The 19332-nt window shown below is 42.2% G+C and overlaps 1 protein-coding gene across 2 annotated transcripts in view; it reads right to left on the bottom strand.

Moving 5' to 3' along the window:
• FAM107A (family with sequence similarity 107 member A) overlaps positions 1–19332 on the bottom strand; it is a 775781-nt gene that overhangs the window by 152181 nt on the left and 604268 nt on the right. For both annotated transcript variants that reach the window (XM_085624739.1, XM_085624740.1), the window contains one exon: positions 17674–17848. In XM_085624739.1, the coding sequence (XP_085480865.1) occupies positions 17674–17848 (175 nt within the window). The remainder of the gene's footprint in view (positions 1–17673; positions 17849–19332) is intronic.

Here is a 19332-nt window from a genome sequence, read left to right as displayed (position 1 = left end):
ATATATAGTCAAGCTTTGAAAGCGCAGCTTGATGCACTTGTTTTACCTAGTGGCGCTATCCTGATTCAGTACGTGGACGATTTACTAATCGCCGCGGATACTGAAAAGATCTGTAAAGAAGCCACATTGTCACTGTTGCGCCATTTATCCGCTTTCCATCACAAAGTGTCTCTCTCTAAGCTGCAATATTGTCGACAAGAAGTGACCTACTTAGGTCATCTCTTATCGAAGGAGGGAAGGAAACTGACCCCAGAAAGAATTCAAGCCATTGCACAGTTGAGTGTGCCAAGAACACAGAGAGAAGTGCGTGCTTTCTTGGGCATCACTTCATACTGTAGGCATTGGATCCCTAGTTTTTCTTTGTTGGCAAAACCTTTAGTAGCCTTAACATGCAAAGACACACCGAATCCTATCCCATGGTCTGAAGAGTGCCAGAAAAGTTTTGTGGAATTGCGTAATGCATTATGTTCAGCACCTGTGTTGGGTACCCCCGACTACAGTAAGCCTTTTACATTGTATGTTCACGAGAAAGATGGTTGTGCGTTGTCAGTGTTAACACAGCCTTTTGGCGACAGACCGCGCCCATGCGCATATTTTTCATCAACCTTGGACCCTGTAGCGAGGGCATTGCCAAGCTGTCTGAGAGCGACAGCTGCTGCAGCGATGTCTATCCGACAATCTGCTGGTTTGGTAATGGACAATACATTGATTGTTATGGTTCCACACGCTGTAGACACATTATTAAATAGGACCAAGACACAACACTTGACTAGTGCGCGATTATCAGGTTATGAGCTTACACTGTTAGCAAATCACATACACATAAAGAGATGTAATACGCTGAATCCAGCTACGTTATTACCAGTTCCAGCAGACTCAGATGAGATTGAGCAACATGACTGTCTGTTCAGAACAGAAGAAGAGACGAAAGGGAGAGTAGATCTAAAAGATACTCCCCTGACTGAGTGTGATGGCACTTTATGGGTAGATGGTTCATGTTTCAAGCTCCCTAATGGTGACACGACTGCTGCATATGCTATCACGACTTTGTACACGGTCGTGGAAACTGCACGAGTGCCACATAATTCGGCCCAAGCAGCGGAATTAATCGCCCTCACGAGAGCATGTGTGTTGTCTGAAGGAATGAGAGTGAATATATACACAGATAGCCAGTACGCCTTTGGCGTGGCTCATAATTTTGGGCGTTTGTGGAAGGAGCGTGGGTTCCTGACGTCGCATGGAGCTAAAATTCAGAATGGCAAGTTGGTGAATGATCTCCTTGAGTCACTGACCCTACCGTTGCAAGTTGCGATCATGAAATGCAGTGCGCACAGGAAAGTCACAGATGATGTTGGACGTGGGAATGCGTTTGCTGATGAGACCGCGAAAGATACAGCACAGAATGTGAAGACTAGAATGTATGTTGCAGGCCCCGCAAGATGGGTTAATGACGTGGGAATGTGTGAGAACACAATAGAGAGTGTGAAGTCGCTTCAAGCTGAAGCCACAGAGGAAGAGTTAAGCAAGTGGAGAGAAAGTATGGGTAAGTTGGATGAGAATGGTTGTTGGATTGATCTGACAGAACATAGGCGATGGTTGTTGCCTGATGCATATGTGCTTCCAGTGGTTACTATGGCACATGGAATGGCACATATCAGTACGAAAGGTATATGCAAGTTGTTGGCTCCAGTATGGCAGAATGCTGGGATTCCCAAGTGTGCAGAGAATGTGGTCAAGAATTGCATAGTATGCTTGAAGTACAACCCTGGTAGGGGAACCCCAACTCCAGCTGGTCACTTTGCACCCCCATCATGTCCATTTGAAGTTTTGCAGCTGGACTTTATTCACATGGAAAGATGCAACAACCTGAAATATGTACTGGTGGTTGTTTGTGCTTTCTCAAAATGGATAGAGGCTTATCCTCTGAAAGATAACACTGCCCTATCCACAGCCAAAGCCCTTGTGAAGGAATTTTCCCCTAGGTTTGGGATGCCAAGAATGGTGTGGTGTGATAATGGAAGTGAGTTTGTGGGTAAAGTGATGAAGAATGTATGTGAAGGGCTAGGGATAAAGCAGAAGTTCCATGCTGCAAATCACCCCCAATCAGCTGGATTAGTAGAGCGCTACAATGGAGCCTTAAAGCTCAAGCTGGCCAAAATCCAGGCGAGCACCGGTCTTAAATGGCCTGACGCTCTGCCTCTAGCACTCCTGTCCACCAGAATGACCATACACTCACGAGTGGGACTTAGCCCTTACGAGGTTGTTTTTGGCCGTCCGGCCAACGTATGGGGTGTACCGAGGCCTACGAAGTTCAGTGAGATAGAGCATCCAGTACTACTCGATTACCTGTATGATTTGACTGTTAAACTGCGTGTTTTGCACCAACAGGTACATGATACTCTCCCTCAAGCCTCTGAAACTCCTGGACACCCTATCAACCCTGGTACGTGGGTGCTAGTCCGAAATTTCCAGCGAAAGAGCAACGACGAGCCTCGCTGGATCGGCCCTCATCTTGTTCTTCTTTCGACAAGATCAGCAGTGCGAGTGAAAGGGAAGAAGCACTGGATCCATGGTACCCACTGCAAAGTAGTCCCCTTGCCTCTGCCATATGACCAGTGGGTCAAGGAGGGTATCGCCGACTCTGAGACGGACACTGTACCTCGTTTTGTACCATTCAGTGACGCACGCATGAAAGACACAGTTTCAGACCAAAAGAGTGACAATATTCTGCAGGAAGCTGTGCCACCATCAAATCGACTGGACACCACTGAGCCTGAACTTTTGTTTCAAGACCAAACAGCACCTGGCCGTCTCCGCTATAATTTGAGACCTAGGCCCATGGACAAATAAAGATTTCCTCACTATTTCCTTTTTAACATTTTTGCTCTCCCATCTGAAGGACTTTCTTGATTTTTGTTTTTCGAACCACCATCCGGGTTCTGCCGCAGGGTCGCGGTGCCAAGACTTTGGGGTACAGGCCGAAGACGCTAGGTCGACGGTTCTGGTTGGTCTAGGGCGTTTCCCTGGACTGACAGGCGTACTCCTTAGCAGAAGACACTCATCCACCGCGAGCGGCCCGAGTAGAGGATGGAGTTTTTTAAGATGGAGAGACCGATTGAGGAAATGAACTTTAACGCAAGGATGTGTAGAATTGTAAAAAGTAAATGTTTTGTCTTTTTGTGCCTTTTTACACTGTGTAGCATAATAATGTTTATCGTAGGATTTGTGTTTTTCTCCGCTCAAAAGCCCATTGAACCCACTGAACAGCCTATACCTCTTTCTACCGCCTCCTCTCACTCTTTTCACCCTTTGCCTGAGCACGAACAGACCAGACGATCAGAGTTCGTAAATAACTCGTTTATCCAACTCTTGCACCAGCACCAACTAGTAATGAATACGACCAATTGCTGGGTGTGTGGGTTAATGCCACATACCATTAACAAGGGTATTCCCTACCTGGTGCTGCCGTATAGTTACAATGGATCGTCATGGGCATTCCAGACCATGTTTCTCTATGCTCTAGATACATATTCCCCTCGCCAACCGCGTTCCATCAGACCCATCACCAATAATAAGGCTTTGATAAAAGGAGTTGCCGATATGAGTAGGGATATCGATGCATACTCATCCATTCCCAAAGAAGAGTTGAGACCTTATGTAGGATGGAACGCGACGGGGTATAGTATTAGTCTGGGTGAAAGACAGCGAAAAATCTCATCTCCAATCTGGGTCGTACCCCACATGGGTCGGTTCTGCTTACAGGGTAATGGTCAGAATCCTAGAGCTCAACTGGGAAGAAGTGACTGTACTGAAACGTACACCTTCCCGTCACAGTTTTCCCCTGCGTTTTTGGCTGCCAAGGGCACATATTTCATCTGTAATGACCGAGCATATACATGGCTGCCCCCTGATTTCTCGGGCACATGTTATATTGCGAACTTGCTACCGCCGACATTTACTGCTGCCTCTGACTATCACAAGACCAGAGTTGTGAGAGGTGTGATTAGTAAGGAGGATACTGCCGGTCAGGAAGCGGGAGACTTCTTCTTGGGTTTCCTGCCGTTTTGGGGACCTATGGTCAATAGTAGGAACCTGAGACAGCTGACTCGTGTGGTTGAATCCACTGTTAATGTAACGGCTGGTGCCCTTGGTAATCTGACGGCTGAGCTCCAAGCGGATCGCCTCATGACTTTGCAGAACCTCATGGTTCTAGACGTTATTCTTGCAGACCGCGGTGGGGTATGCAAGGTCATCCAATCCAGTTGCTGCATTTTCATACCAGATAATGCTCCAACAGTGTATCAAGCCATCTCCAAAACTCCATAAAATATCTGAATCCATACACGTGGATAAGGGAGATTGGGCACTGGTGGGGTGGTTCTGGGAATTGATATCTGCCTGGGGTTGGAAAGTTCTGATGGTCATTGGAATGATCTTAGCCATTCTTTTCCTGTTCTGTCTGTGCATACAGTGTGCTCCTGCGATATGTGGCCTCTGTGCTACCTTATGTATAAGGAAACCTGTATCGAGGGACGAGCTAAGTAATAGGATGATGCTACAGCAACATCTCCATGACTTCGTGAACATTGACCTAGACTCGGATTAAGATGAGTATAGTGATTGCCTATGTAAGGGCAAAAGGAGGGTCTGTCGTACTTTAATATTCGGGACCGCGTAGGGGACAGGGCCCTACCCCTGTCTATCTTGGTATTAACAAACCGCAAATGGTAAATGCGGCATGTACGAGTGCTTTATATATCGTTCTAGCTATAAATGCACTGTGTACACGTTATTCTGCTTCACTACGCGGGTTCCATTTTGGAAGCAGTGGCCATCTTGTCATTGCCCTCACATAGGCTATAATGGAGTAAATACGGGCCTCACAGTAAATGGGCTTTCCCTCTGACTTCTCTGTGACCTGGGCAGCTGGCTCTGCTGCCCCAGGTCAAACCGGTCTCACGAGCTCCCCTTCCTCCGTCCACCTGTGATTAGCATCAGGGCTTGACCCGTCATAAAACCCTTTCATTCTATACAATCCCCCGGCTAATCTCTTCCACACCTGCTTGTTCCTGCTTTATGACTTGTTTCCCAAAACAGGAGATGCTCATGTTTATTGGGGGGTCTATTGACATCAAATGTGGGATCTGAACCTTACTGTGTAAATCATTGTGGGCTGGCCGAACTGGAATGTGGGATGGTCATCATGACTCTGCTTTTTCGTTTGTAATGTATACTTATAATGGCCATATCGTAAACCAAGGAATGTGTGCCTGGAGCATGATATTTTGTACTTAAGGAGAAGCCCGTTCCTATGATTTTCAGCAGTCTCCTGAGAACATACACGCTGTTGTACTTCTAGGATACCTGTAATTGGTCTGCAGCCAATAAACGAATCTTTGACTTCACCCAGAAGACTCTGTGTTTCTGTAGGTCTGGAACAGGGTGAACCCAGAAGTCATAGGGTGTGTGCCCCTGCACCGCTGGGTCTAAAATACCCAGTACTTCAAGATTCTTGTTTAATTTCTGTAACTTCCACTTCTTGCCACATACCCTGGCCCCTCAGACAAGTAATGTAACTGTTTGCTCTCGTATTTTGGTTAAATTATGTCCATGAGCCACCTGGTCATGTACCACCACCCAGGCAATCATCATCTCCTCTCCAATCCCCACCCTTCTCCCTAACTTTCAGAGAATGTCCTGGTCTCTCAGAACCTTAGAATCAGTCAGGATGTTAGCTTTTGAAGCTTACTGTCATATATTTGTGACACAAACAGATGTTTAGTAGTGGAAACATATTTTCTTTTAAAATACTATTTTTTTTAAATACCTGGGTCACTAGGAAAGTAGTGTTAAACAAGATTAACAGGCAGATAACCACAAGTTACCCCTCAGTTATTTGTTCCTTATTCCATCAGGGCAGCCTTTCAAGGTAAACATATCAATCTCATGTGGCGGTCGGCCCGAAGGGCTGTCTGTCTGTGGGACCGCCACTGATGGCCTGTCAGTGGCGATCCCAGGGGTTCGTAATGATGCCCTTCATTTTTTATGGTTAGACCCTCTTGGCTTGCCTAACCATGAAAGTATGTGGGGCTTCTGGGAACCTTTATTTGGTTCTGCTTAGATATAAGTATTGTTTTGGAAGAGTGAACATTTTTGGCGAGTTAGTCGGTGAAAATGACCAGTGTTCTATATTTTGCCTATTGATTCATACGCTGAATTGTAATTCTCCGCTTGAAATAATATTTTGCAAGCCCATGCAGCCCGACTCGCTCTTCATTTTTGCATGTGCTATTAATAATGTTAATAATGAATGAAACATAAAAAATGTTTATAAAAAGTGTTTTATTAAAAATAATAAAATTACATTTTTTCAGTGTCCAGCACGGCCTTACCTAAGCAAATAGGTCTTAGTATTTCTTAGGTATAAGCATTTCATTGGTTGGTGAGGTTGCATATATGGTTGTTATTATGGGTGAGTGGGTGAAAGCAAAAAGTGGTCTATTGCTTCATAAATGCATGATATGTGAGTGTGTGGATGTAGGAGGGTGAGAGACTAAGTGCCTCATTTAAGGGATTATGGCGTAGGGCAGTGCAGCAAGGCAGCTTGCTGCCCTGCCCTACACCAAAGTGACAGGGAAGGAATGCACCATATTTATTCAAAACGGTGCATTCCTGTCCTTTCCCTCTGCTCTGGCGCTGTCATGGTGCAAGGTTGCCTCTGAAGCCAATCAGTAATAAAGAGGTTAGAGGTTGCCATAGCACTTAAAAATAGCAACCTTGGAAAAGCGCTAGGGCCAGATGGGGTACCCGTCGATAGTTTTAAGTTTGTTGATCCTCTATGGGTACCCATACTAACTCAAGTATGTAATGCAGCCGCACATGGCCATTTCCCCAAAACATGGAGTGGCAATACCATCGTACACATTTTCAAAAAAGGAGACAAGGGAGACCCAAGGTGCTATCGCCCAATATCTTTACTAGATTCTTATGTAAAAACAATGGGCAGGGTGATTCTGACCAGATTAGAAGCCTGGACCCAGGATAATCACATATTGATGGACTACCAAAATGAGTTCAGGAAAGAAATAGGCACAGTGGGGAAGGGTATTAATTTACACCTGATAATCAGTAAATATACAACAGCCTGCCAGGAGCATATCCATCTCTGCTTTGAAGACTTGAGTAGCGCATTTGATTTAGTGAACCACGCTAAACTGTGGCACACTTTAACCGAAATTGGTGCCCCAGTTGATATTATATGCCATCTCTCACAGCTGTACGTGAACTGGCCCGGGGAGACTATTTATTGCATATGGCGCTTACGACGGCCATTCAAGCGCATTGGAAGGAGGGGCTGAAAGAACCTTCCACCTCAATGGCATGCCAATACGTAGTTATGGAAGCCGGCACCTTTAAGGCGGTTATGTGCTTGTACCGTTGAATGACGCACGAGAACCTCACCCCTCTGTGTTCACTTCGACAAAAATGGGAGGAAGACTTAGGTGCGGAAATCCCTGAGAAAACATGGATGGGTTTACTGGAGCGAGCGTGGAAAAGCACGAGGAATGCACACTTCAAATTGATACATTTTTTTATGCTCCACAGGGCTTATTTTACACCAGCAAAAATTAACCAGTATTTTAGAGTGAATTCGGCAATGTGCCTGCGCTGTAGTACAGTGGGAGCGGACTTCTCCCACATGATGTGGGGGTGCCCTCAACTGGGGACGTATTGGGAGGAGGTGGTAACGCTTCTGCAGGATGTCACGACTAGAGACATAGAACCCACCATAGGCCTCTGTTTGTTACATTGGTTTCCACGCACCTCTAGGAATAAGGTGTCAAGCAAATTCATAGACTTAGGGCTTTTGCTAGCAAAGAGGGAAATCACAACTAACTGGAAGGCCAAGAAGGGTCCTAGTTATCGGAGATGGCATGCCGAATTTCTTAAGTGGGCGGAATGCGAAGGGACTACAAGACTGCAGTTGGCGAATTGGCGCCAACAGCGAAAAGGCACTGGATTTGGCAAGGGCATGGGAGGCACTGGTGGCATTATTGAAAATTCCAGACACCGACTCTGACATGGATTCGGATGAGCCAGTTTTAGATGGGCTGCCTTGAGGGTTTGCCCCACCTGGGGGAGATGGGCGCTCTGTTGCCTTGCTTGGGGGCTACCTCTGACAGCCATAAACGGTGTCAATGCTTGATGTTGTACTTTAGCTTAATGCCGACCCACCTAGCTCATGTGATTACAACTGAATGTATATAGTTACGCCACTAGTGAGGGGGGTGGGATACAAGGGAGGGATGGGAGTTTATATCTCAGCAATGCCAGGGTAGAGATACTTACACTTGCTCACCAGGCTGGGCGACGAGGACATATGAATAGCAGTTTCTTGAGACTGTAATTATAGTGATATGAGCCTTTGCCTGATGTTAGTAAGTGTCCTTGATTATACCACGCCTCATTACATACTACCCTGATTGCATATTTCTATAGGTGTTGTTTGTATTAAAACAATAAACATTTATTAAAAAACAAAAAAAAATCTCTCACAGCTGTACGCTTCTTTAATAGCTTGCGTGCGCTTTGGGAAAAATGGGGAATGTACAGATAAGTTCAGGATGACGAAAGGCATTAGGTAGGGCTGTGTCTTGGCCCCTTTTTTATTTTTTAATTATACATTAATACGGTCAACCCCATGCTTCGAAGTTTTAATGCAGACGCACCAAAAATCGGTTTGCGTGCCACACGAATTTTAATATACGCAGACGATACAATGCTTTTATGCAGGACAGAAAATGGCCTTCAGCTTTTAATTGATAACTTGGTATCTTTTATGGGTGGTAGAAGCCTAAAACTTAACCTAACCAAAACATACACCATGGTCTATGGCAAAGGGAAGAAGATGGGCAAGATACAATTTGTAACAGGCCAAAATCTAGAAAGGATAAAGACCTTCAGCTATTTGGGCATCTTTTTCTTAAAGGATGGGCACTGGGGACCTCTTTTAAAGACCACAAATCTATAATTTATTTGAGCTTCTAATGCGGTCTTTAGATTTGTCAACAAAATTGGTACACAACCCATTAGAGAAATTGTGGGATTGTACAAAAGCAAATGTCTCCAAGTTATTTTATATGGGGCACTAATTTAGGGTACAATAAACAGCAGGCAGATTCAGATTCAGGAGAATACCATTCTATGTCGACTTTTAGCAGCCTATTTAACTCACAAAGAACTTGACATTTTGCACATAGAAGATCACATTCATCTTAGTAGTGTGATTAACCCCTTGAGTGCCCGCCCCTTTCCCCGCCCTGTGCCGGGCGTTTCATTAGCGGGCGGGGTTTATGACGAGCTGGTCTCGTCATGGGCACAGCGCAACCGCGGCCCATGACGAGACCAGCTCGTCATGGGCACTCAAGAGGTTAAATGGCACAGTATCTTGAGAAAACAAGGCACAAAATGTACTAAAAAATCCCCCGGTTTTGGTATATAAATGGTCTATTGAAGAAACAGGAGGAAAACCGTACTGTCCGAGTTCCCGCTAGTATCTTGCAATTTAGTAAGAAAGAGTTAAGTACCATTTTTCTATGAAAAAGGTAGGCCCACAGAGAATTAAGTAAATGAACTAAGGCCACACTAGAGAGATAATGTAAGGGCCCGATACATCAAGGGATACAATCTTATCTGATAAGCATGATTAATAACCAGGACAGATTTTATTTGATCAGACTACGCTTCCAGTTACTCCATCACACAGTGGCATTTCCCAAATTAAAGCATGGTCATCAAACTTACCTATGTGTTCATGTGATGGAAAAGCTAGGCAATCTACAATGCACTTTATATTGTTTTGCAAATTTTATAAAGATACTATACTAAGCGTATTCTGACCCTTATTTTTTACACAGGGTCGCATTTACCATCAGGTGACCTTTGATTTTCTCTGAAAATTGTCAGATATTTACACTTGTTATGTTATTGCGGCCTATATTAAGAATTCAATTAGGAATAGTAACTCACTGAGTCACCTAGAAAGGCTGTGTTATGAGGTAGATTAATTAAGGGCCTGGAATTTTATCTCTAAACAAAAGTTCCCCCTTGAATAAAATAACATGTGAGGCCCTTTTCACTGTCTTAAATGATTATTGGTTTTACATGAAGCTTTTTTACTTGTTAGATTGCTCTACATTTAACATTGATGTGTTTTAATGAATGTTTTATTATTTAAATTTTTATATAAATTGTTTTGCACTAAATATGTTTACAACCCAAATTGTGTATTTTTCAAACTGCAGAAACAAATTCTGACTATTACTTTTTATGTTGGCAAACTGCATTTATAATATCATACGCTGGCTATGTCCGAGATTTTTTTAACCCTTTTATTATGTATGTCTGTCTTTTTCCGTTTTATGCTGGCAAATTATGTTCACAAAATTTCATGCTGGCTATGGGAGAGACCCTTAAACGTATTTATTTAGTTTTTTTGTGCTTTTATGGATTTTATCTAAAAATCTGAATAAAGTTTATTTGAATTTGACTGTTCTTTATATAAATTTTAATCAGTACAGAGACATGTTACTCCCACATGTGCTCCGCTGACCTTGTTTTGGTCCTGATGATGAGCTATCAAATACACCAAGGAATGAAACACTGTTGATGTAATAACAACAAAGACTATTCTTGGAATTTCTCCTCCTAGCAGAGGACAAATTAAAGAACTACATGGACTTGATTAATTTTACGTACTCTGCAGATTAAATTGGACAGTCTGTCACCGTACCATGCTATTTAATTACACTTTCGTGCTGACTACTTAACTCACTAGTACTGTGTGTTCACCCCTTTCACACTGAGCACATATGCAACTGTTTCTTTATTTGTTGACTATTTTGTTTATGTCCTATATTATTGCGATATGTAAGCAACTTTCCTTCAGTTTCCACAGTATTCTTATCTTTATTGGTTTATATGCTCTTAAAGTTATTTTGCTCTCTGGCATATTAGGTCTATCACCCAATATCCCTTTATGTCCTTGCAAATGATACCTTGTTGGGCATTGTTGTTGCCATTAATAGTATCCATGTCCAACCAAGGTCCATACGTTGTTCCTGTAGTTTTTATTACTATTACTGGACCAATGAAACAGCTATATTCCAGGTGTTAGTAGAATCCCAAATGGATGACTGTAACAATCAACTAACAGCTACTAAGTGTGGATTGATCAATATGTGGAAGACTCAACAACCACATCTCATGAACCTGCCTTCACCCCAATACTATTTATTATTTAGTAGTAGTTTTATAAAGTGATCAGCATGAGACTTGGAACACTGATAGTGAACAAAAATTCACATTTATAAAAAGGAGGCAGAGGTCTAGTCAGTAGAGTGCATAACTGTGCCTGATATTTTGTAATTGCAACCACTGTGATGTATTGAGTAGTGTTAAAAGCATGTTCTGTGTTCTTCAGTGATGATCACTCTTCTATGCTGAGCTCAGTTGAAAGCCAGTGTGAATATATCAGTGTTGAGAAGTTTCCTGAACAGTTTGTTGCCAGAAGTTATGAATGTAGCTGTGCCAAAGTCTAGGCCTTTGTACACTCATTGGTCTGACTTCATGTTTCATACTCATGAAAGGTAGTTCATTCATCAGGTAGGTGAATGATGACAAAGGTTTCTGGTTGAGGCATAGTGCGATGTAAAGTTCAGCCGGTATTCTTGGGTCTTTGCCCCAGTATACTTTGTGAATGTGGCAGAGAGTTTTAAAGCTGATCCTAGCATCCACTCTGTCATTACTCAATAAGGTTCAGGAGGTAGCATGAAACATAAGACCAGGCAAGACATAGGTACGGTAAGGTAATTTATTATGCATGATTAATTAAAACCGTTGCATATACATAGCACATTTAGTTAACATAATTTAGACATGGTTATAAATAAAGTTACAAAACCTTAATTAGTGTATAATGACAGATTAATAGGACTTTGAGCTTAAAACCAAGGGAGAGGGTATCTGGATTCAGATTTTCTTAATTTCACTCAATGCTGTTGTTTTGGCTAAAAAGGAAACCTTCAGAAATTTGAATAATAAATGTCTTGTGCAAGTTACCGCAGTGCTGTTTAAAAGCGTATGTCCAAGTTCCCCCCAAAACTGTCATACATCCACAGTCCTTGTCCTTTTGGCTCGAGGTTGGCAGTTCAGTCCTTTTTGCTGTGATTGATGTTGTATATTGTTCAAATTATCCGATGTGCAAAGCTGGCAAAATTATGCAATAACAGGTCGCTGGGTTGGTCACGGTTATCAAGCTTGTCTAGTCTTATGTTTGTCGTTCATGCTCAGGCAAGAAATAAGAACAACAGGAATAGACAAGAAAAGATAGTGACCTGTAGACTGTGAAAGACTGACAGTTTTGGCTGCGGCAGAGATACAGCGTGGCCGGGTATTCCAGGGGGCACCGGTCTAAAATCACAAATAGATGAAGAAGGGCATTCGGTTCCCCAGCAGATCTCTACCTTTGAAGGGCCCACACAACTCATGCTTGAGGCTCAGCCTTTACAGTATCTGTTGGGACAATCTTTGAACCTGCTTCTCTCTCTCCTGATGATAGGCAAGCAGTCTCTGAGCCTTCACACCATTCCTGCACCTCCTACTATGCCTCCTGTTGAGCCATTAGCAGATTCTGTTAATGTGGGTTTCTTCCTTTAGCACTGCTACCCCTGTGGATGGTGAGAACACTCCTACAGCTCCATTAGAAGGTGAGCACCACTTTACACCTTTCCTCTACCCTCTGTTGCTTGCAATCTATCCTGATCTTATCTGCCAGGAGATTTCACTCACTCTATGATTATGTTGCCATTTACCTCAATTACTAGATGACAACCCATTGCGGCTACTTCTGCAGCTTCGTTTGCTGGGATTGATCTCCTATTGTTCCTGTATCAGCCCCTATTGACTGTAAGTATTTGCCTTTCTGAGGTGAGCTTCTAAAAAGACCCCCAACATTATTCTTTCTATACTCTTGAGGATTTAGAGCCCATGAGTACTTACAATACTGCACGAGGAGGTCAGCACTAATGGAGAATTGAAATGCTTTTAAAGACTCACCTTGGGATTTGGGGTTTTGCGGATACTACCCAGCTCCAGGTGCTTGAGAACTCCTTCCTGAAATTTATCCTCGCAGTCCCTAAGAGTTCCTCTAATTATAATTGCCATGCAGAATTGGGGCTCTCTTATATATCGCACCTCATTAAGTTAGAACCTGTACTATTATGGCATAGGGTGTGGACAAAAGAAGAACCTAAACTTAACAGAGATATATTGTTAGAAGTTTTAAAACTGGATGGACATATGAGGATACCGTGGCTGAACTATGTACGAAAGTTTCTAACTGATATTGGTAAATTGGATTATTTTTTAAATCCTCTTACTATTTCAGCAATTTCACGGAAGGAGCTCAAAAAAGAGGGTCTGATCTTTTTAGATTCAATAAGAAATGCTGCTGAGGCCTTAAAACCCACTGTTTTACAACATCAATTAATCTTAACATCTTTTAACATTCAACCCTACTTGCTTCATGTTCCGGGTAACTATGACAGATTTTTATTAACCCGTTTTAGGTTTGGACTGTTTCATAGATTGGTTAGCTTCCCAATAGCAAATGTTTGGTCTCATGTACTGTCTCCCTGCCCCTGTGATGAAATTTCCCCCCAAAGTACAATGCATGTTGTTCTATTTTGTAAATTTTATCATCAAATCAGGCGAGTTGTTTTATTGCCGTTTTTAAGGGAAATCGGGCATCGGCAATGCCACCCGGCTATGTATGATATCCAACGGTTGGATAATCACCTCTATGTTTCAACAATTACACTGTATTTGAAGCAAGTGATATTTATTAGAAATAGGATAACTGTATAAATGTATTTCTTTTTACCAACCTTAGGAAATCATGAAATTTTGACTAGTTATAAGATATTCTTCAATGAATTGTAATGACTTTTTATATGTATACTTTTATGATTGTTTTGTTTTACAATCGAATAAAGTTTTTCTGATCTGACTCACCTTGTTAATGATGACACTGTTAACTAAGGGCAATGTCCACTGACTTCTAAGAAAGGATCAAGACTCCTACTTGTTCGCTGGGAGGCATGGAGTAATCCTGCGCTTAGTAATACACGTGTTGGCTCTGCTGTGTTGTGGTATATTCGGATACCCTACAACATAATGGCAATGACCCAATACCAATTAAAGCTGGCCAAATTACACCACTTACTATGAGAACAACAAACTTGCAGAAACCAGAGAAGCAGCAAACCCAAAAAAGAAAAGGGAAGAAATACAGGACATTGGCAGGACCTGGCACTGGCAAATGCTCCTGAAAAGCTATTCAAAATCTGGTTTCTCATCTTTCCTGCAGCACACCAGCTTCAGAATCCTAATGCAACATACCTGCCATGACAGTTGCCATGCATCAGTAGTACTAGCAGGGTCAGAGGGTTACAACTCCTTCTTGGGATTATGTGCATTAGGGTGTTTTTTTAGCATTAACATGTGAAGGCACTGTCTAGCCTGACCCACCATCAACGGGACACAATAGGTACCAGTGTCTGCAGCAAATCACAGCAGTGGACATCACATGATCTTTAGCACAATTACTACATAAGAACTGTGTAAGTGTTAAACTTAGTAAAACAGCATTAACACGAACTAAAATAAACACATTGCAAATTATGTTGCTAAAGGAAAACTGCATTGAGGTGTTCACATCAATATATGCAGACCATATCATTTCCCAACATGCAAACATCACCCTTAAAGCAGTACGAGCAATGACAGTCTCCCAGAATATATGCATAGGTGCCTCAAACACTATATGGATCCATGGCACAAAAAAAAAAAAGAAAATATCAGTGCCTCCAGGCAGCACATGAAACAATCATCTACACATTATATGCATGTAATATCGCCGATGGTAATACACATCAATTGCATCATACAGTCATATGTTTCCAAGCCCCCTGATAAACATATGAGGCAATGTCACAGGCATAACATGCAAGACAAACAGTATAAACATGGTAACATAAGAATCAATTGTTGCAGACAGTATATGTCTCAGTAGCTCCAGGTAGTATATGCATCAAAACAATAATTGCTAGGTAGTATTGGTTTCAGTTATCACACCTCGTTTAAATACATCAACGTTTACTGTGGGTGAAATAATATTCAAAGAGCGACAAGAGTATTCTGGTGGTGCTATAAAGGTTTGAACCACCCTACTACCAAAGGTGAATTAACACACTGGAAATAAAACCAGTGCGTTTAACTCATCTCATAGGGAAAAAAACAAAGCATTCAAAATGCGTATTGGCACAGTAAGTACAAAGTCCAAACAGTAAGAACTTGTTTTTGAGAGTAGAATTCTTATTTATTGTAAAACACAGACAGTCAAATAATCTTTAGATACAGATGATTGAAAGACTCCTGTTCTTCAGAGAGGTACAGCTTACATGTGTTTCGTCACTTCGTGACTTTTTCAAGGCTTGAGGAAATATAAGTGGTTATCCACTCTATTGTAAGCAGCACAATCAAAACACGTCCTTAGTGTTTGGACTTTGTATTTACTGTTCTATTAAGCTTTTGAGTATTTTGTTTTTTTCATATGAGATGAGTGTATGCATCAATTACACATATCAATAGTCCTGTGATGTAAAAACCATTAATTACCTCAGACAGTAAAAAACATTACGACATTGGAAAGTTGTGAGATCCATTGAAGACCATGCAGTGGCTCGCGGCTTATATAACATTTCAATGTTTGTCTTTCAGTTTCTTCCTTTTTAATTTAGAACACTCTACCCATAGTAGGTGGATTGTTCTAACAATCTTATGGTCATTTTGCCTCGAGCTATATTGGTCGTTAAAGGCTATCTCCCTTAGGCCTACAACTAGGGCTCAGGCCTATAACTCGAGTTCAAGACCTCAGCAGTGGGCTGTAAGGGTATATTAATAGTCCCAGTAAGTGCATACCTCAGTGGCCCCAGATAATAACAAGCAACAAATATCCCAGACAGTAACACGCATCAATGCCCCAGATAGTAACGAGGTTGAATGGTACCAGACAGCAACCAAAATAAGTTACTTCAGACAGTAACAGGAAACAATGTAACAAGGGTCACTGATCTCAGACTGTATAAGCATCAATATTATCGGGCTGTAGAAAGCTTCATTTGACTCTGACAATAAATAAATCAATGGCCCCAGGCTGTAAGGGACATCAGTGGCCCCTCACATCATAGACATCATTGGCCCCAGGCTGTAACCGGACATGAATGGCAATTGACAGTATAAACATCAATAGTGCCAGACTATAACCAGTATCAGTGGACCGAGACATCCTAAGCATCGTTGGCCCTAAGTAGCACAGACAGTGATGGCCCCAAACAGTAATGACAATCAGTGACCCCAGTAGTAAAAATCAATGATGGGAAACAATAGTAAACATTAATGATAACAGACAGAATGCACATCAATTGAATATGACTGTAATAATCAACAGTGCCCCGGGAAGTCCTGGCATCAACTTCTCCAGACTGGCATGTTTATTGATGGTACCAGACAATATATTTATCAGTGGCCCCAGGCAGTTATATGCATCAATGGCACTAGGTAGTACGGAGGAGTAATGGGGCCAGGTGTAATGAACATCCAAGACAGTAACCAGCATCAAAGGCCTCAGTCAGTAGCAAGGATCAATGGCGCCAGGCACCAATTAAGATCAAGCCTGTGAGAACTGACATGCAGGCTTAAATTCAGTGCCTTCTTAGAATTAGTCAAGCATTGTGGCTCACCAGTCACAATGTCCCCTGACATGAGGGAGTGCCTGCCCTGGACCTTGTAACACTGCACTCATAGCCCAAGTGCAGATGGAAGGCCATACCACCACCCTTCTCCCGCCCTCGTCTCAGGCTTTAGTAGGCTTTGACTCTTCAAAGTAGCCTTAGACTGACAGGAATCAAGTCTGCCCCACTCCAACTTCAATGCATCATGTCCACTCCAAGTGCTACCCAGTCTGTCCTCATTCAGGCCAAGTGTCATTTGGTGTGTCAGAGCACCAATGAAAGGTCTGTAGGCTGGACTTCATTCCCATAAAACTAATAGCAAAGTAAGGGCACTGCAAAGAGCTGTAACAACAGAGGGAAACAGTAATAAAGGACAACAGATTGCAGTCTCAAATAATAAACAATTCCAAGTAAATACTGGAGAGGAGGCTAGACCCCTGCTGAAAGAATACAGGAAGAAAATGTTACAACGTGAGACAACATCACTGTGAATTACACTTATGGCATTCTGTCCCCTAACGCTGGATATAGTGAACTACAAAAGACAGGTCATTCACTGTGCGCCATTTGACCCTTTTGGTCTCATGAGCAGGAATGTGCTTTTATTTTATATTTTTCTATTCTGGGTTGTTTGTATTTACAATATTCTTCCAGTTTATTCTCAAGTTAGTAAATCAGGTGACTTATTTCTAACAGTAAGACAATAGAAACGGTTTTCTTTTTTTTATGCAACACATTCTTCTATCTTTTAGTGAAATCAGATGGACGTCTAGTGCAACTAAAGATGGAGAAAACTCAAAAGAAGGATGTTCTTACTCACCTTTTGTGGTTCATCAGAAGTTCTCTGTGCAACTCTTGGTGACTCTTTGATGCTTTAACAGGGTTTATGAGTTTCTTGGGCTTGATCAGCTCACCGTTTCCTTCCAAGTAGTCAGGGTGTGACATGATGTCCCCAATGTCAGGCGGCTCCCTCGGAAGCCCTGAATACATGGAAGCTGAAACGATGGACATGGACAGGGTGAGTAGACCCTTTTAATGTGCATCCATAGCACAAGCACAATGTACATACTATTCTGCCAAATAGAAACCATTGCTATCAAAGAACTGAAATAGGTTTATGTGAATATCTAAACATTTATGTATAGAGAAAATAAATATTGGGAATCTGAGTAACATAATCTAGTAATGCCATTGAGGGATTCTAGTGAAATCATAGCATGTTCTCTACCCGGCCTTGCAGTACAGCCAGGTGGAGAACATGCTAAGTGCGCATGACGGTTTGGCCGGCCCAAGATGGCCGGCCAAACCATCATGTGGTCTTATGGTGCAGCAACCACTCCTCCTCCCCGTGAGGACAGCCAAGCCCCACCCCGCCCTTACCTGGCTCGGGCTCTGTACAAAAAAATACAATGATAACAACGTTATTAACGTTGCATTATTTTAATTTTATTTTTACTTTGAACTCAGTGGGGCAACGCTCCTCCACCTTAGCAGAGGAGCCACCACTGGGCCATTGTTGTTTTTTGTCTTTTTTAACTTATTTTGGCCCATTGTTAGCTGTATTTTGAAGAAACATGTTTTTTCAAGCTCACTAGCCCAAAATATACATGTGATGTAAACAATTCTCAGGGCCTGATTAACAAAGGTAAACTTACACTTTTGTGTAAGTTTACGATTGTGGGCTATGCACAAGTCATGTACTTACACAAAAATGCAAGTTTACCTTCATGAATGAGGCCCAGAATGGGTAACTTGTAAAATAGGGTCTTGTATTGCCAACTGGTGGTATTTACTAACCACTTGGCCTTAGTGGATCACATTGCGCAGTTAGCCTTTATTTATTCTCTATAGCAATATATATTTATGCACAATTTGCTCGATTCATAAACAACAGTTGCAATATAAAAACGTACTGGGTTTTTCAATAAGCTGTACAGCCCCTTATTCACACCGCTGCCATCCATTCCTCATGACCTCACACTACTCACTGATGACATCTCAAATAATTCCTGCTAACATCTCAAATTGCAGCATTGATCATATCACTGATGATTAAGGTCCACAAATGATGCAAAGCCTGTGCATAAAATGATAGCACCAGAATTGGTGGAAGGCCACACTTAATGCATACTATAAGGAAAGCCTCTATTTGCATAATCACCCTCCAATTTTTGGACGCATGTTGCTGGTTTTTCAACTCTTGCACTGAATCCCTGCTAACCAGACCTAGTGCATGTGCTCTGGCCCCTAAAGATGTGTACAATTGGCTAATCCCTGATTAGCAAATTTAACTTACTTGTAAGTCCCAAGCATATGGTACCTCATGTGCCGGGGCCTGTAAATTAAATGACACTAGTGGACTGCAGCAGTTAATGTGCCACCACAAAAGTTACAATATAAAAAAAAATTCCAAGTCTGCCACAGCAGCCTAACATGGCAGTTATAAAACTATGATTCCAGTCTATTAAAACCACCCTTT

The sequence above is a fragment of the Triturus cristatus genome, chromosome 9 (assembly GCF_964204655.1).
Source record: "Triturus cristatus chromosome 9, aTriCri1.1, whole genome shotgun sequence".
Lineage (NCBI taxonomy): Eukaryota > Metazoa > Chordata > Amphibia > Caudata > Salamandridae > Triturus > Triturus cristatus.
This window is presented reverse-complemented; position numbering and strand designations above follow the sequence as displayed.